Source organism: Ascaphus truei, chromosome 3 (genome assembly GCF_040206685.1).
Source record: "Ascaphus truei isolate aAscTru1 chromosome 3, aAscTru1.hap1, whole genome shotgun sequence".
Classification (NCBI taxonomy): Eukaryota; Metazoa; Chordata; class Amphibia; order Anura; family Ascaphidae; genus Ascaphus; species Ascaphus truei.
In genome coordinates, this window is record NC_134485.1 from 66,051,537 (window position 1) to 66,071,396 (window position 19,860).

The 19,860-nt window shown below is 44.2% G+C and overlaps 1 protein-coding gene across 4 annotated transcripts in view; it reads left to right on the forward strand.

The window, feature by feature from the left end:
- Positions 1–19,860, forward strand: part of ANKRD13B (ankyrin repeat domain 13B) — a 135,080-nt gene that overhangs the window by 111,255 nt on the left and 3,965 nt on the right. For 2 of the 4 annotated variants that reach the window (XM_075594209.1, XM_075594210.1), the window contains 11 exons: positions 2,060–2,105; positions 5,116–5,259; positions 5,533–5,722; positions 8,861–8,927; positions 9,559–9,640; positions 10,455–10,519; positions 11,821–11,954; positions 12,800–12,957; positions 18,005–18,202; positions 18,560–18,720; positions 19,130–19,206. In XM_075594209.1, coding sequence (XP_075450324.1) covers positions 2,060–2,105; positions 5,116–5,259; positions 5,533–5,722; positions 8,861–8,927; positions 9,559–9,640; positions 10,455–10,519; positions 11,821–11,954; positions 12,800–12,957; positions 18,005–18,202; positions 18,560–18,720; positions 19,130–19,206 — 1,322 coding nt within the window. The remainder of the gene's footprint in view (positions 1–2,059; positions 2,106–5,115; positions 5,260–5,532; positions 5,723–8,860; positions 8,928–9,558; positions 9,641–10,454; positions 10,520–11,820; positions 11,955–12,799; positions 12,958–18,004; positions 18,203–18,559; positions 18,721–19,129; positions 19,207–19,860) is intronic. The other 2 variants (XM_075594211.1, XM_075594212.1) reach the window with 1 other exon arrangement.

Genomic DNA, 19,860 nt, shown 5'->3' on the forward strand with positions numbered 1-19,860 from the left:
TTTACCCTCCACCCTCCCCTCTCTCCCCCACACTCTTTCTCCCCCTCTCTCTCACCCATCCCACCCTCTCTCACCCATTCCTCTCACTGTCACCCATCCCCCTCTCTCCCCATCCTCTCTCGCCAGGCCCGAAACAACCTGCCTCCCTCCAGAACGAACAGCAAACCAAAGGCCAGCTCACTCTCCCTCCCAGCCAATCAACACCCGCCCACTCACCCAGCCAAACAGCCTCCCTCCCACTCTCACTCCGGGCCAAACAACCTCCCTCCTGGCCATAGCAAGATTCGGGCTGCATGAGAAGGTTACTTGGGCAGCGTATTTGATCGCTCTGGTCTAGTATATCAATTATAGTAGGATGTAAAAATGGTGCTATATTGCTCTCACAAAAGATTGCTCTTGTAATTAGGCAGATAGTATATTGCAATCAAAATGCATTTTAGGTCATAAACAGGCTATCATCTGATTTCTTTCTCGCTATAGTAATTAGAAGACACAAAACAAGAAAATTGTGTACAGTATATACTATTTACCTATAAAGCCTGAAGAATGCAGATACACTAATTTCAAAAAGCTCATGAGGTGAGGTAACACCAAGATGTGCAGTGTGCGTTCTGTCCCGGCATTGTTCTCTTTCCTGCGGACCGGAACACCAGCATTAAGTCCCGCGGCCGTATCATGTACAGCAGTGTACACAACTTCTGTTCACGTTAAGCGACTTAACAAAGCTTTGTAGATCTGGGCCTTTGATGCTCCGCAAATGAAGACACGTTAAGAATTTTATGTTTTTCAGAGATTAATTCGCCCTGATCCTTAAAATTAACTCAAATGTACATATTATACATGGCGAGAAGCTGGTAACAGACAGATCCTGCGTTAACTTCCTTCACAAGAAGGACATTAAAAAGTTATGGTGGGTAAAAGAAAAGTGAGGAAAAAAACTCCACCGTGCAGTGGATAGCAAATTTAAATACCACTTCTGGGTATATTTCGGTCTCGCAGACAGGGTTGCAGACGTGTCTGGGACATGCGAATGTGCCCACAAGTGGTATTTGTATTTGCTGATTCACAAGAATGGGAATGAGCGAATTGATAACTGTGTGTTACCAAGCTTTTTCCCCCTGCGCCCACCTGCCGACTGTCCTGCTCTCCGCACGCCCCCCTCCCTTCCTCCTCCTTACCTTGTTCCCAGCGTCTGTGCGTCATGATGTCACGTTGCCGTAGCAACGCGACGTCACATGACCCCGTGGCATCATTTGACCCCTCGTTGCCATGACAACGCGTCTCCAGATGCCGGCTGAACCACGATAAGTAAGGTTTACAGAAGTCTTCACCGCTTAATTTAAGTGCCTTCGGGAAGCGCGCGGAGCCTCTGTAAACCCAGTGCCCCCCGCAGTTAATCTCAGGGGGGGCGCGACCCCCAGTTTGCGCACCGCTGCATTAGAGAAACCTATTGATACATAAATGGTTATTTATTAAACCATGACTTCCATGGGAGTTTCCGTGCGATAGTCGCCCGACTGGCACTATCACAGTTGCATGAATAATCCCTGTGTGAAATGTAATGCGTATAGTGCAGGGTTAATACACACTTTAGATTTTAGAAGATGCATTATGGTGTTTTCTTGCTGACTATCTTTTTATCTGTCTTATTCCTTTGCAATGTCTACTGAAAGCACATTTCTTTTGTGATAGACAGCATGAAGAGGCAGTGACTTGCTTAAGGTCATACAAAGGACCAGCAGCAGAGCTTAGCATAGATTTACAAACATCTGTAGCAATGCACACTTCTTTGCCCTAATCCGAGACAAGAAAATATGGGCTATCATATGGCTGTTCAATTGAATCACCCTCTTACTGTCTTCACTGGGCAAGGTTACCTTTAAAGCAGGACCCTGTGTCACAGAAGAGGTTATTTTGACAGTCCACTCATATTATCAGGCGGGCCTTAAACCCTGCCCTCTCTCGCTCTCAGGCTCACGTTCTCCTGGTCTGCCACTGGGACCTGCTGATTATTCCTGCAGTCTCACACGTTTCCTCTCCTCCTTTTCTCCGCTCTCAGGCGCAGGACTTTTACGTAGAGATGAAATGGGAGTTTACCAGCTGGGGTAAGTAGCCGCAAGTAAGGTAAACAAGTGCAACAGATAGATATACTCCGTTTAATTATACATATGCTCCATTAAATAGAAAGCCTGCGTGAGTGAGTGACTGCCTGGGTGGATGACTGCTTGGGCAGGTGACTGTCCCTTGACTGCCTGGGTAGCTGACTGGGTGGGTGACAGCCTGCATAGGTGACCGACTGCTTGTGTGACTGCCTGCCTGCCTGGGTGGGTGACTGACTGGGTGGGTGGGTGACTGACTGGGTGGGTGACTGACTGGGTGGGTGGGTGACTGACTGGGTGGGTGACTGACTGCCTAGGTGGGGGGCAATGGATGCAGTGGATGCGGAGGGGGCTAGTGGCTGCGGAGGGGGGGCTAGTGGACGCGGAGGGGGGCTAGTGGATGCGGAGGGGGGGCAGTGGGTGCGGAGAGGGGCTAGTGGATGCGGAGGGGGCTAGTGGATGCGGAGGGGGGCTAGTGGATGCAGAGGGGGGGCTAGTGGATGCAGAGGGGGGGCTAGTGGATGCGGAGGGGGGGCAGTGGATGCGGAGAGGGGCTAATGAATGCGGAGGGGGGGCTAGTGGATGCAGAGGGGGGGCTAGTGGATGCGGAGGGGGCTAGTGGATGCGGAGGGGGGGCTAGTGGATGCGGAGGGGGGCTAGTGGATGCGGAGGGGGGGCAGTGGGTGCGGAGAGGGGCTAGTGGATGCGTAGGGGGCTAGAGGATACGGAGGTGGGGGCTAGTGGATGCAGATTGGGGGCTAGTGGATGCAGAGGGGGGGCTAGTGGATGCGGAGGGGGGGCAGTGGATGCGGAGAGGGGCTAATGAATGCGGAGGGGGGCAGTGGATGCGGAGGGGGGCTAGTGGATGCGGAGGGGGGGCAGTGGATGCGGAGAGGGGCTAGTGGATGCGGAGGGGGGGCAGTGGATGCAGAGGGGGGGCAGTGGATACGGAGGGGGACAGTGGCACCCCAAACATCCCCCTTCCCCCGCTCAAACAGCCACCAGTGGGCAGCAGCGGTAACCGGGAGAGAACCGCACCTGCTGCATGGCCACCTCCCCAATCAAGGAGGGAAGCACAAGGTGAGCGGGAAGTCCCGCGCCGCCAACCGCTGGACTCGCTCCACCTTCCCCTTCCCCAACCCCCCACGGTCCCATCTCCAAACCGTCAGGCCCCAGGCCCCCAGGCAGCAGCCGTGGGGATTGGGGGAGCACCAAAGCGCCAGACTGAACCCCACTGGGGGCCTGGCCGCAACCAGGGGTCAGGGGAAATTTTCAGCGCCAGCCAGGCCCCCCCAGCCAACGGGCCCGGGACACCAACCCCGGCAGACCCCCTCCCCTCCACCCCCCTTGGCGGGCCTACACACACACAGATATACATAGGTATACACACACACACACACGCATACTTATACACACACACACACACACACACACACAGACATGCATAAGTATACACACACACACACAGGTATACACACACAGATATACATAGGTATACACACACACATACTTATACACACACACACACACACACACACAGACATGCATAAGTATACACACACACACACACACACACAGGTATACACACACAGATATACATAGGTATACACACACACACACACGCATACTTATACACACACACACACAGACATGCATAAGTATACACACACACACACACACACAGGTATACACACACAGATATACATAGGTATACACACACACACACGCATACTTATACACACACACACACACACACAGACATGCATAAGTATACACACACACACACAGGTATACACACACAGACATACATAGGCATACACACACACACACAGACGTGCATTGGCATACACACACAGACACACACAGACATGCATAGGCATACACACTCAAATACAGACTTGCACAGACGGACATACATAGGTATACACACACACAGACATACATTGGTATACACACACAAACACAGAGATGCATAGTTATACACACATACACACACAGACATGCATAGGTATACACTCACACACACACATGCATAGGCATATACACACACATACACACAGACATGCATAAGTATAGGCACGCACACAGACAAACGTGCATAGGCTTACACAAACACATACATCTGTAGACAAGCTGACATGCACACAGACATACAGGCATGCAGACTCTCTCCCTTCCTCCACCTCACTCTCCCTATCCCACTCCTCCTCACTCTGTGTCCTGTCAGTCACTTTCCGGCAGCTCTCCAGGTCTTGTAGTACTGAATGTGGGAGGGAGGTGGCGACAATCATTAACTGGTCATGTTTGACGATTAGAAAATCGGTGTGACTGAGCTCAGCTCCACTGGAAGGTCACAGAGTGATGAGGAGGTTTGGCTGGACAATTTTGTGAGGCACCCGGAGACATTTGTTGGCACTGGGTTAATAGCAGCCTGTCATTGTCCTATTGCAGTTTTCTATTTCGCACAATGGAATCATAATTTTAAAAAAAAGCAATACATGCCTTGCTCATCGCGACCCCCAAAAGTTCAATACTGGTGTACAAAAAATAAAAAAACAAGCATAGAATTTAAAAAGAAACTCCATTGGGATATAGCAGAGTTAATAAGGATCTCACGCTGAGCCTGAAAGAACACATACTGTAGCAAAGACGCAGCTTCTCCAGGTCAGTGGCGTTTGTCATTTCATTTTGAGTGGAGAGCAGCTGTGGAATGTACCCAGTATGTGAAACACATTGTCAAATTGTTGCAATTGAACTGTCGTTTCTCTAATTGTATATATTCATTAAACTTCTTATTTCAGTAATAGTACACAACTAAATAAATAACCTGTAATTCAGCTGGTCAAATACTCCCCATCTGGGAAATGATATCCCACGATGTTTAAGGAGCTTTTATATTAGCCGTTTCAAGAACTGCCTAGCAGACTTCCTCTCGTGGGCTGTGGCAGTGTTAGGAATATTTAGATCAATTGAGATCTGTATGGTTCTTGCAACTGAGTGACGGCTGTCTCCGTAGTTCCCTTGGTCTCCAAGATCTGCCCCAGTGATACGTATAAGGTGTGGAAGAGTGGGCAGAACCTACGTGTAGACACCACGCTTCTCGGGTTTGATCATATGACCTGGCAACGAGGGAACCGCAGCTTCATCTTCAGGGGTCAAGGTCAGTGACCTTATTATTTTGTACACTGATAGATGTGTTCAGTGCTCATGCCACATAAATCCAGGTGGAGCGGGGGGGGGGGGGGGGAGAGGTAATTTGATCCAGTCCTGCTTTCATGGTTGTTTTTTCCCAATAGAAAAAAATAGATAGTAGCGGAAGAATACTTTGAAAAAGGCAGGGAACAAAACTGAACTAAATCAGCAGGTCGTGCCGACTGCTTCAGTTGGCAACTCTAAATTTACATTTATAAATGTATCTCTTCGATACACACAGAGACCAGTGCGGTGGTAATGGAGATTGATCATGACAGACGGGTGGTCTTCTCTGAAACGCTGACCTTCGGTTCCCAGGACCATGAAGTTCTCCTGGCTGCTGTGCAGCCCACCGAGGAGCAGGCCATGAGCCGCCTGACAGCTCCTGTGGTGACAACTCAGCTGGACACCAAGAACATTGCCTTTGAGAGGTGAGTGGGAGTGGAGGGGTAGCATTAATTTGAGCGTTTATTCATTATCCCAGTGCTAATAGGTTGCTAACCAGATCAAAGACCATCCAACTTCAATCATTGCTGCCAATGCTGTTGTGTGTCCACACTGGGAGGTAGATCTTCAGACCTTCGTCCTCGTCTTTACTAAAGCAGTCCTCAGCCCCTTTAATTCAGATACATGATGAGATTCTGGAGAACGTTGAGCATATTCCATACCTTAGAAGTAATCTCTCACAGAAGCCTGACATTGTCGAAAAAATACAGCACCGCCTCAAATGTACAGGTGCAGCCTTTGGTTGCATGAGAAAGTGGATGTTTGAAGATTGCGACATTGGATCCGAAACCAAGCTTATGGTTTATCACGGAATTGGGAACCCCAACCTACTTTACAGAGCTGAGATGGGGACAACATACAGGAGATTTATCAGGATGCAGGAAAATTACCATCACCATTGCCTGCTATACAGTCGGAAGACATCAATGTCCTCTCGCAAGCAAAACTATGGGCATCAAGGTGATGATCATCCAAGATCAACTTTGCTTGGCCAGCCACGGCGTCCGAATGCTTGACTCCAGAAGCAAGTTTTATTTCTCTCAGCATGGCACACGCTCCATAGGAGGGCCGAGAAAGCACTTCAGGGATGTCCTCAAAGCTAATATGAGGAAGTTCAACATCAACTCACGGAAGACTATTACCCAGGACAACCCCAGATCGAGGAAGAGTCTGCATTTCAAAACCCTCTGACCGGAGGCGGAAAAGTGGAATCTGCAGAAACAACTCGTTACAGGTTGAATTACCAATCCATGAGCACCTATTTAGCTCGGAAACACATGTCCGAGTTGCAACAGAGTCTGTTTATCCCGGATCGGCACCACCAGCCATCTACGAACCAACAGATGAGATAGTCATGGCAGACAATCATTCTCTACTGCAAGGGATTGCCGAAAAAGAAGCTAATGGTTTGCTAACCCTTGCTCAAAATGTTAAAACATGCCTTCCTACAGGGTCTTACTGGCAATTTTTGCTGGCCCAGGGATCAAGAATAATGGCAGCACTCCGGGACACTGCGCTCCCAGTTTAATAACATAGACAAAACGCTATATGAAAACGAAATGATTATAAAGTAATTAGTCAGCTCTACTGTACATCTATCAACTTATACCAGGAACTCTCTCTCCACTCTTCCAATACTTTTACCCTCAACCCAAAATACCCAATCTCTCCTTACCACTGTGGAAGCTATCAATAAATGGGGGGATCCTAATTTGATACCTTTGTAACAGAGAGGAGGACGCTATCCTTTTATTCATAAACTAGAAACAGGGAAACAATAGTCCCTCTGTCTGAATCACTTGTATGAGATATTTTATGTGGGAATTACTTCATTTTGATACTTGGAAATTAATAAATCGACTAACACTTTGGAACTAATACAAACAGATCACTCTGTTTGATCCATAGTTCTGTGAATCTGTGGGAGATGCCTTTGCTTCTGCATTTAGAAAAGACACAAATTGATACCTAAATGCCATATGCTAGCTATGTTTTAAGTACAGTACCATTTTCGAACAGCTGAAAATTAACATTTATTGTAGCAGCTAGTATAAGCTGATAGCTGAAATATACATTCAAGTTCCAGTGTAAGCACATCTGAGCTATGTTTTAAGCATATTTTTTAGACAAAATGTAGATGTTTTCATCAGTATATGAAAGAACCGGGTACAAACTATATATTACCCCAAAAATCATATTCAGCCAAAGTCATGGTTAAATATTATAAATAGAGACTGAAACCATTCTCTTGGGGTACAAGTAGTTTATTGAAATACATCTTCTCAAATATATGAACACTGTTTTCACATATAAAGTACAGCACATTTCCTGTTATTCTAACAAAAATACTTTTTAAAAGTTACATTTTAAAAAACTATAATAATACAAAATTAATAAGAAGCAATTAATAGGAAGCTGTTAGGAGGAGTGCACCAATATTCGTGTTTCTTTGGTTTTCAACAAATACCCCATTTAATGCTGGATATTAAAGTGAGCACATTACATAGGTCACCTTTCAGCTTCATCCTTTACAGATATATTTAAGAGATTTAGGGCTTTACTCTATATTTGTCATTATACAGTATATCTATGTCTGTATTACACAGTTTCCTCGAGGCTGTGTCGGTGTCTCACACATCATACGATGATTAACTACAAATGTAGAATGTAGGAATGCAAATGAGGAAATTATGTAGAAATGTGCACATTTTTCAAGATTTTCGCAGAACTGTGGAAATATTTGCAAATGTTAACGCTCTGTTGGAGTTTGCTGACAGTATACTGTATACAGTATATATTTCACAAAATGTGGCTATTTGCAAAGATATTTCCTCAGTCTCTATCAACAGACGAGGCAAATGTTGGTGAATGTTGGCCATTTCGCAAATTTTGGGCGAGCAGCAAAAGTCCAATATCTGCCAGTTTCACCAACTTGTGCAGGCGTTCTGCACCTCCACAACATTACGAATGGTAACAGGGATTACACCAAGTGTTGGTTTCTTGAGTAAGAACCACAGCAGCATGGCATAACGTCATGATATGGTGATGAAGTACTGACACCAGTGGGACATATGTTCTCAGGTGTGACTGTAATTCATACTGTATTTAGCTTGATAATAACAAACGGGAATGGGGAAGGAGGGAAGAGAGCTCTTGCTACAGTCTGTACTGAATGGGTGGTGCCAGGGGAATAAGTATATAAGGAACAAAACAACTTGCCTAAGCAAGTAAAAGATGCCCCTATAGTACAGCACTTGCCAAGATGTACGTGAAAAAATGTAGAAGTTAACACGTAACCTTTAATGGTTAATGCTACATAAAATAAGTGGGTAGACAAATACAAACGTACAGCAGATAAAACAACCATCACTGGTTCAGTGAAGGTCATTAAAACGAATATTAAATAAGCACTCTCATGTTCAGGGTGAGCGAAGCATGTAATAGGCTGTGCCCCGAACAAGGTAGGTAGGTAACGTCAACTAACCCGTCAGCTAACCTTGTGTTTGGAGTGAGCAGATCTAGGCATTTTGATACTAACAGGACGTGTGTCGTTGCCTCTACAGAAACAAATCCGGAATCTTGGGATGGAGGAGCGAGAAGACTGAGGTTATCAATGGCTATGAAGCAAAGGTTGGATGGGGCGTTGGGCTGGGATCGCGTCAGGGCAAGAATAGGGATGATGGGGAAGTAAATGGGGGGAGCTGTAGGCAGTGGTTGAGATGTGATAAAGTAGTACTGAATATAATTACTGCCCGTTAGTTCCAAACCTAGGATTTGTATCATTGTTGTAGAATGTAAAGATTTTTCATACAGCGTACAATTTTTTTAACGAGAATTGGATAGAAAGAAATGTCTCGTGCTGTTTGTCGAGAATAGGTTCTCCTTCATTAAAGCACAGGTGACTTCATTTAATGCCCTCAACTATCCATTGGTGGAGGCTAGCGCTGGTTGCAATTAAGCGTGCTAGTGCAGACTGCAGAATCGGGCTGCAAAAAGTAGACGCCTTTGATTCTCACCCTCATTCTTCTTTAACCCATCTAGTGGAGTGAGGGTTGGCAATGCATTTCAAGGTATTGAAGGTGCCAGTGGCAGGAAGGTAAAAGTCTATACAGTTTCATGCCATTAGAGAGATTTGACAGTGAGCGGTGTACATTTTACAGCAGGTATATAAGAGCCATATGAAAGATGGGAGGCCAGATATTTGGTTCATCCAGTCAGACTGCCACACAATGCATTTGTCTGTCGCCAATTCTTTTTGCAGGTGTATGGAGCTTCCAATGTAGAATTAATTACTAGAACTCGCACAGAGCATCTATCAGACCAGCACAAGGGAAAGAGCAAAGGTATTACCATCTGGGAAATGGAAGAGTCTAAGGTCAGCAGCGATCAAGTTGAATGTTCAAACGCTCATGTAGGACCATGTTTAATTAGTGACAGTGATATACGTAACAAGTTACACAATTTTTTCTATTTGCTATTAGCTTAAACTGCACCTGTTTTTCCATAGGAAGGGAGAAGGGGCTGTGATAAACCTGACTATGTTGTTATTGTGATGTAGCAAAGATTGACAACCCAGAATTCACATTGCATGTTAAAACAAAGGAAACTTTTTCAGCTTTCAAAAATTAATTTGACAATATTACATATCACTGTGATTTTCCCAGAATCCCTTGCTGCAGTGGAAACACTTTATGCTAGGAGATAATGGGGAAAAGTAGGGTTGCAGACCTGTCAGAGACATGTGAATGTGCTCACAAGTGATATTAGTATTTGCGATATCACTGTCACAAATTCAGCGTGGTTCTATATTGGACTGGACGAGCGAAGGAACCAGGCAGCTATCTTTGGTTTGGGATGTTGTTTATAAAATTGGAGGCATCAGGAAGGCATAAGTGAAATTCATTACTAATCCATCTTGGCTCCTACTTCTGAAACTTTCCTGTGTCGTCCTTGCGCCTCATTCTTCTCCCCATGGTTTACACAGAAGCAGTGAGGAAAAGGACACATGCTTTTCCAGAAGATGCGAAAGCTAGTGGGACTCTGTGTACCTGTACAATTCAACATGTTGGGAGGAAAACAAAATGATTGTGCCTTCATGTGTCTAAATATTGTCAGCATCTCAGTATACCCTCTACCATTTCCTGCTTTCCTTCTCAGGCGGTAAAACTCCTCTGCAGTCATTCCTGGGGATAGCTGAACAGCATGTAGGACCAAACAATGGGGTGAGTGTGAGTCATTGATGGACTCTTGCTAACAATCTTGGCCCTGCCTTCTCCTCTTCTGTGCAATGGGAGCACAATACTAAAGCATGGGGTTTTCCTAAGCAGTCATACTCTTGATGTCTGACTAGTCATGTTTTTTCATCTTGAAGCCAATGTTTCAGTACAAAGCTATACTTGGTATGGCTACAACCCTACAAAGCTTCAATGACAGTATTGACTCCTATCAAGAAAACGTGGTGTATGTGGTGCTCAATAATTGAACCAGGTTCCGTATGCATATGGTAATAACATCATAAGTCCATAATTGGTAGTCCAGTGGTAGTGGAGTGCCCCCCAAATGAATATAACACAACTGAAGGGGAATGTGACTGGTGGCGTCGGCTTAGACATCCACAGTGATGTACACAATATAACCACCCAATCAGTAATAATATTAAGGAGGAACAATGTCCATGGGAGACAGGATTTGAATAAGGCACTGCAGCACTTTACCTGTACTGTCCAAGGGGCACTCACAAAATCTTCAGCGTGCAATCCATCTGATGTAGATACAGGAAGAAGATAGGCGTAGATAGAGCACAGCTCCAGACATCCTGTAGTAAGAATCCAGGAAAACAAACCAGGCCACTCCAAAATAGTAACAAAAAGAGGTTATTTAATGCTGGCTAGACATACAGGGAAAAGGGGGACTGAATGAACGCACCTACGCGTTTCGTACAGGGGTACTTTATCAAGGTGCTTGATAAAGTACTCCTGTACGAAACGCGTAGGTGCATTCATTCAGTCCCCCTTTTCCCTGTATGTCTAGCCAGCATTAAATAACCTCGTTTTGTTACTATTTTGGAGTGGCCTGGTTTGTTTTCCTGGATTCTTACTACAGGATGTCTGGAGCTGTGCTCTATCTACGCCTATCTTCTTCTTGACTCCTATCAATAATTACAGCGGTTCAATCTAAGCATAGAGAAAGCACTGTTGTGGAGAATGACGTTCTTGTTCCTTAATATGGAATCTTGGGGATAGCCTGGGCTAGAAACAGACCTGGCAGAAGTCTGTGTGCTGGATCGACTTTAAGTTATATTTCTTTTATGTAGCTTTGGGGTCTGGTACCTTATGGAAGTGCACGATGTGATAAAATGCAGCGTCTAACTTTAACTAAATGGGTTAGCCAGCATCCCACAAAACTGAGGCAAACACACTCAGAGGATTTGTCCTGATTATTCTGTAAGTTTTTAGTAGTAAATTTCAACGCACTGGTAAATAATACCTTTTCTCCCAAACGTGTTTTTTTTTTTCTTCTTCAGCAAACGTTAATCACTCAGACCTTCAGCCAAACAAACCCCACGTCCATCACCCCAGAGGAATACTTTGATCCCAACTTTGAGCTTGGACATCGGGACATGGGACGACCCATGGAGCTCACCACAAAAACTCAGAAGTGAGTAAATAAGAGGAAGCTACAGCTAGAGTACTGTGCCCACTGAGTGGGGAGGACTCACCAGCGTTCTTTAAATGCACATACCAGCATGAGTGGGTTTGAATGACATCAGACCACTGGCATTTTCAAGAAAGCTACTTTCAGAATTGATGGGTCGCGTTATTAGAATGCAGAGATCTAACAGTGTCCCACAATACCAATCTCCTATCTGCAAATTTGGGGCATTACTGGTGCAAGAAACTCCCCTTCCCTAACAGAAAGGATCAAATAAAAATCTTTGTGCAGGTTTTTTCCCTTTAAGAAATATGGTGCACGCTCGTTGCCCCAATTTTAAAGCCACACAAATATTATAACTGCATCATATGTGCTAACAGGCTTTACAACACACAAAACATATCTGTATACTGATTTTGGTACTGTCCATCGCAACAGAGTAGTGTGACCAGTGACGGGGCTCATTCAACTCTTTCTGGCAACTCGGGCATTAACAGGGGTATATGAAGAATAAAAAGGAGTACAACTCTTATGTAATAGGTTCAATCTTGTCTATACATATCATTTTGTAACATAGTTTGATAAAGGTTTTGGGGTGATCATCTTTTCTTTTATATACTTTTACATTCTGAATGTATGCGTTTAATGCTCTTCAGCCATGTCTGATATAAGTAAGCTTTGTTCTGTTTATGTCACTTGAAGACATTTTCGATAATGCAGAACACTCTAGAACTCAGGCTTGCCCCCTTTGTCAAGAAAAACTCCCATACAGACAGGACTGCACTGTGTCTGCTTATGTACTTATATTTCCTGTTTTTCCATGTGTCCCTCTCTTTCTCGATCACCTTCAGGTTTAAGGCCAAGCTGTGGCTGTGTGAAAACCATCCCCTGTCTCTGTCTGATCAGGTGGCTCCTATCATTGACCTCATGGCAATAAGCAATACACTTTTTGCGAAACTTCGGGATTTCATAACTCTCAGACTTCCCCCGGGGTTCCCCGTCAAAATTGGTGAGTGGACATGAGCTATCAGGAAGGGTCCTAGAAGCAATGTATTTTAAGATAAGCCTTGTGGAGGACACATTTGTTGCCCAAAGGGTTGCCAGTGCCTGTGGTGCCGCTTCTCTGGCTGCTAAAGCGTTGAAGCCCTTGCTATTGGAGAATCTAACCGAATGTGTGTTCCCAAGCACACGCAGTTACTTATAATTAGTTTTATTTTATTTCATTATATTCATTTATTTTATTAGATTGTGGTCTTTATTGTATTTATTGTGTCCAATTGTTGTTATTTTTTCACTACACATTTTTCATGTTGTTCTTGTTTTTAATCATGTGGTCCATATTCAGTGGACTTTTATACTAAAAATGACTTAAAACTGACCCAGTACTCTGTTTGCATTTTGTTTTACTTCTCTCTGTGTTTCCAAGCAAACCCCGTTATCTCCCAGTGTGGCAGACACCACAATATTACACTATAACCTCCTCCGAGCCCGGACTGGATTAAGGGACCTTGACAACTCCTGGGTCTATTCTCTTGTAGTGTACCTTATACTGTGTGGGTATGCTGTGTAAATGTGTGTTGATATTTGTGTGTAAACATGCTGGTGCTTTTGTGTAGTTTGTAAATATACGTCGAGATGTTCTTGATGTGCGTACAGTATATATGTGCTGGTGTGTGTGATCTGTTATTGTGTGTAGACATGTGCTGTGATGTATGTGATTGTGTATGTAAATGTGTTAATATTTGTGTGTTTTGTTGTATGTTGGTTGTCTGTGTGCGAGAGTTAATGAATGCATGCGTCTGCAGATGTGCTGTAAAGGGGAGCTGCCTATTCTGGTTGGGTGAGCTGGTTTATGTTACCCAGGTGCCCGTGGCACCCTTATTTTGACACTGCTAAAGAGCAAGGACACTTTGAATCTGTATTACTTCTGTGTATTCATCGCTGCTACATACAGCTGTTTACAGTGAAATATTATCACTATAAAAGTACTGGGAAGGAAATCGTGTCTGCATGGAGAATAGCTAGACCTTGACTTAGTCATCACACTACACAGTGCCTCTAACATGAATACCTCTTTATGTGCTGGTGGGAACATTGCAGAGTATAGTGATGTTGAACAGCTGGAGGTGACAGAAGCTACAAAAATCAGCACTGCAGATGGATTGAAGTATTTACAGCTTTTGCTGTTTATGAACAATGCCTCGTTAAATGTGCAATTGTTGTTTTTTGTTTTTTTTAACTGCTATTTTATTGGTTTTACAAAATATATGGGGGGCGGGGTTACAGAAAAAGAAAAGGGGTGGGTGGGGAAGGCATATTACAGACATTTAGCATTTTGGGGAGAAGTCAGTGAAACATACATATCGCACTCTCAACGCTTCACAGTTCTTATTTCAGAGCCGTTCAAATATACATTCAGGTAAGTCTTGGGTAGAGATGGGCACATTGTTTTTGTGGATTTAGATCCGCCTCGGAACGTCCGTTTCCTTTGCTCCACGGATTTCTACAAACCAGTCTCAAAAAGGTTCATTCGTCTTTTCCGAATTTTTTTTTTTATATGTCACCAAAAATCCACATGGCGGATTCCAATTCGTTGGCGGATTATTAAGAACCACCAACGGATTGGACTCTTAAAAATCCGTACAGGTTGTACACAATGGCAGTTTTTGATGAAGGCGCACGGATTGAAACTGGAACAAACCGTCAACGGATTTTACACTGCGGAACGGATTTTTGAATGGAAAGCTCGGAAAATTCCGGTGCTCATTTTAAATAGGATTGCTACCCCCGCTTTTTAGCCGTGATATATTTGGGGGAATGCTTTATATTTTAATCGGCTTGTGTCATCTCTGTTTAAGCGCGTCTCGTATCATATATATGTCGTCACTTATGGCCTTAAAGTCTCTAAACAACAGTCCCCTTTTCATAGGCGAGCTCAGTCTCTTCACATTCATGGATACCACTTTTACGTTGCTAGCCATTTACATAAGGTGGCGAGAAAAAGATTGTGAACCACTTGGGATTTTCACATATTTCAAACCTAAAATGTTGTTAGATCTTAATCTTGGTCCTAATAATAGATGAAGATAACCTGATCAAACAAATTACACCAAAAATTATACTTTTTCAACATGTATTTATCCACAAATGATTGAACATTCAATATCCATGTGTGAAGAAGTATGTGAACCCTTAGATTCAGTGCCTGGTGGCACCCGCTTAAGCAGCAATGACTTTTTGAGGGCTTCGACAGCTTGCTTCAGGTCCTGCCACAACATTTCGATGGGAGTTAGATCTGGACTTTGACAAGGTCATTCTGAAATGTGGAATTTCTTCTTCTGTAGCCATTCTCTTGTAGATCTGCTTGTATGTTTAGGATCATTGTCTTGCTGCATGACCCGCTTTCGCTTCAGCTCACGGACGGATGGCCTGACAATCTCCTCTAGAATCTTCTGATAACATGCAAAATTCATGTTTGTCTATGATGGCAAGCTGTTCAGGTCCTGAGGTGGCACAGCAGCCCCAACCATCACATTCCCACCACCATGCTTGACGGTTGGGGTGAGGTTCTTCTGTTCGAATGTAGTTTGGATTGTCGCCAAACATATGGTTTCTCATTGAGGCAAAAAAGAGGTTCTACCTTTGAGTCGTCTGTGCAGAGAACATTGTTCCAGAAGTCTTGTGTATCATCTATGTGCTCTTTGGTGATCTTCTGACGGCAGCAATGTTCTTTATAGAGAGCAGTGGTTTCTTCCTGGCTATCCTTCCATGAACATCATTCTTGTTCAGTGTTTTCCTGATAGTTGAGTCATGAAATTCACATTAGCCAAGATGAGAGTGACCTGCAGATTGTTGGATGTTACTCTGGGGTTCTTTGTGACTTCCTTGATGATTTGCTGGTTCTTGGAGATATTTTGGTAGGACGATTGTTCCTGGATACTGTGGTCTTGAACGTTTTCCATTTGTCTTACAGTGGATTGGTGGAGACCAAAATCCTTAGAAATAGTTCTATAACCCTTTCTAGACTGATGAGCATCAATAACTGCTTTTCTGAGGTCCTCAGAGATTTCTTTGATCGTGGCATGATGTTTCCACACACCTGTATGGTGAAGACCAAACTCACAAACTCTCTGAACTTTATATAGGGTGGGGCTTCCCAAACTCACCCCTGAAGATCTACCTAATTATTTAAACACCTGATTCTAATTATCTCCTTTAATTTAGCTGATAAAACCAGGGGTTCACTTACTTTTTCACCTTCTCCGAAACTTAATTACTCATTGTTTGTCTAATTCATACATAATTTTGTTTCAAAAGACATGGAATTGGATAATATAAACCCTATATCCATATAAGAAAAGACTGGTTTTGATTCAAGAAGGTTATCATGGAAAGACTATGGAATTTCTGTAATTATCATTGGAATTCACAAACTTTTTCTCGCCACTGTATATGAATTTGAATCCCATCTGGTCTCTCGTATATATTTTGTCTTTACGGCTCTAAAAGATTGTGGACAGTTGTACAGACGCATGCTGTGTTTCATCCTTTTGTTTGGTCTGGGAGATGGAAATGAGGGGATGGGTATAAACCATACAGGGTTGTAACTTGTTTGGAGGTGGGGCCCATATACAATTTGGGCCTCTGACCCTGTGGGGGGAAAGTATGTTTTTTGCAGGGTCTAAAAGTCTGCTTGGGGCGCATTATGGATACTGAAATCCGTGCCCTTTTCACACACTTTTTTTTTTAAATAGTAAAAAAAAATATATACCGTGTCAAAGCATTGTATGGATTAGTAACATTACAGAAATAACGTTGCTATTGCTACAGCACTTTGTGCAGCTTGTGGAGAAGTCACCAAGGTATAAACATCTTATCTTTATGAACAGATACAGTATAGGTGTTGGTCACATCACATCATTCTCTGTTACACCTTTGCCTCTTCAAGTGCTGAGTTTCTCGCCTCTACCTTTGTTACTGTACAGTATATGTGCTTTTAAGGTTAGTGTAAGGCCTGGGACATAGTTGTTCTAGCAGTGCGGAGGTGCGCTGAGGCTCAGGGAAAGCGGTGCTTTCCCTGGCCTTACACAGCGCGCCGTCAGGGGGCGGGTCGGGGGCGGGCCAGTGACGTCACGGAGCTGGTTCGCCCTCATTGGGCGAACCGCTCACGTGACCGGCCCTGCGCTCCGGCAAGCGGGGAAATTTCAAAACTCCGTCAGACACACGCCTCCCCAAGCGTGCTGACGCGTGCGAGAGCCCCTGCTAAAGCCGCTCTCATTGCGGCTGCAGGTGCTCAGTGCCGAGCAGCAGCACGGCTCAGCGCATAAGCGCTGACCATGCCCGAGGCCTTACTTAGGGCACTCTGGAGTTCTTCTTGGAAGGCCCTTTTGATCTCTTTCACCCAGGTCTTTAAATCATGTCTGATGTTCGACCCCCTCTCTGAGTCAGTGTCTGATTCAGTCTCCGTTTGCACGCACGAAGAGGTGCCATTTTCATTTTCAGGGGGAAGCAGTGTCGGCATTTTTTTTAACTAAAGAATACCTCTGGTTTCTGGGGTTTCCTCACCCTCAGCGGCATCTTGGTTCTTCCGATCTCTGCTTTTTTTGTGCGATTCTACACCTGTTGTGGTTGGAGCTCAGCACATACTCGTACATCTTGGAATTAGCCACGCATGCTCCCCCCTGTTGGTTTAAAAAAAAAAAAAAAAAATTAATAATGTCCATATTTCACTTTAAAAAATAAAAACTTAAAAAGATATTTATTTTGAAACAATTGCTGATTCTTTAAAATAATGATGCTTTACTAGTTTTAGCTCAGGTCATCCATTGCAATATTGATTATATTCTAATGTGTTGCATGTGGCAACCCTAAAGTAGCCAAATTTACAGCGACCATCTTGTTCTCCCCCAGGCCCCAGCATTCTCAGAGAAGTCTACTTGAAGAGAATTTGTAAAAAACTAACAAAAAAAAAACACGTAAACGATTGAGTAGAAGGGTCTACACCTTCAAAACTGCAGTGTATCAATCACTCTTGTCATGACTCTTACCCTCTGCAGAAATTCCCATCTTCCACATCCTGAACGCCCGCATCACCTTCGGTAACCTGAACGGATGCGACGAGCCGGTGTCATCTCTGCGTCAGAGCCCGAGCAGCGAGGCCCCCTCTCCAAGCAGTGACTCCTGCAGTGTTAGCAGCACAAGCTCTATAAGTATGATGCCACTCCAGGGGGACACGGGACAGAGGGCTCCCAACAGTATGTGTCAGACCTCAGCAGGGCATTGGGGGCAGAGGAGGGCCTGGGTTGGGGGGGGGACATGAAATAGACATCTATAGAGAGGTCTACCATTAGCCATGCCTCGTGTCACCCTCTGAGTTATGGATGGGGGTGGATTTGCACAGGTAGCATGATCCACATCAACATTTCAGATGGATCTGTCAGATCTCCACCTTCACTGCCTTGCAAAAATATGGTATTAGCTGTGTCTGTAAAATGATTGCTGGAAGTGTAATGGAAATTAGGTACCTCAGGTTGTTGGGTTACCCTCAGGTTATCTTACGTCCCTAGTCTACATGAAGTGTGTAATGTATGCATATGTTGGTGGGATTGCAGCCTCTGGCCGTGGCTGTGAGATGGACCAGTCCTTGTTTGAAGCTCCTCGAGGTTACAGTGTGGTGGGTAGCTACCGGGAGACCATGCGCGAGGAGGAGGACGACCTGCTCCAGTTTGCCATCCAGCAGAGCTTGTTAGATGCCGGCAGCGAGTACGACCAGGTGAGGAGTGGTGTCGCCGCATGGCAAGTGTAAATGCTATGCATGATACATAGAGAGAGCCTATTCTATCGGGTGAAAAACACCACATTGAAGAACTCAGAAGTGTAGAATTAGCACCCAGGCAATATCATAGTAGTAATCACTATATAATCACAAGGGGATGTAATAGGGACAGTAAGCCTAGGGGCACAGACTAGGGCATGTCACAAGGGAATTGAATAGAAGAATCACACCCAGGGGATCTAGTAGCTGAATCTCACCCAGGTTATCGGATTATGAAATGACATCCAAGCTAGCTAAATGTAGTATAACATCCAGGGGATCTGTTGGGAGAATTAATTACCAGGATAGGGTATAAATGCTCAATTGCATGAATATAACCACTTTCTTATCGGCACTGACTTTTTAGGTAACAATTTGGGAAGCTTTGACAAACAGCAAACCAGGAACACACCCATTGTCCAACGAAGGCCGGAAAGGAGAAAGGTGTGTAAAAACAAACATGTCAATAGATCTGGTTTTCCATGCAACAGCCCTTGTATTACAGCATGGACTCTCCATGAGCACTGCATTCAATCGGAACTCTTCTCATCTGCTTACTTTTGATACATTCATCAAAGATTATTGGATTGACACTGACCAGCTGCATAACAAATGGGTCAATTCAAAGACAAGCTATTAATAAGGTATCTTCCCAGTCATTAACCAGTAGTTACATTTAGGTGGTACAGAAGCCAATCAGCTTATAAGAGAAAACTAGAAAACTAGAATATTTCTTACTAATATTTTCACATAGCAACTAGCAATTGGGCATTATTTAACCCAACCTTTGCCTGAAGAGTCTGAAATGTGTTGCTGTCTGCCTTGGCAGAGAAGGCATCTGAACTGAACTAAACTGCTCTTGTCATCAAAAAATAACTTAAATGGTCATCTGAGATTTCTGTACTATAATTGTTTTCTAATTATAAATGCAATGCATTCTCATTCACAAGAGTCTTGCATCTCTATGGAAAATGGATACAGGGAGGATTGCAATGGACTCTTATGATTATAAAGAGTTAGACTGGAAATACATGGGATCTATTTTGCTACTGAGAGCTGCTTCACTTTATGCATGGGTATTTAACCTATCCTCTTTGT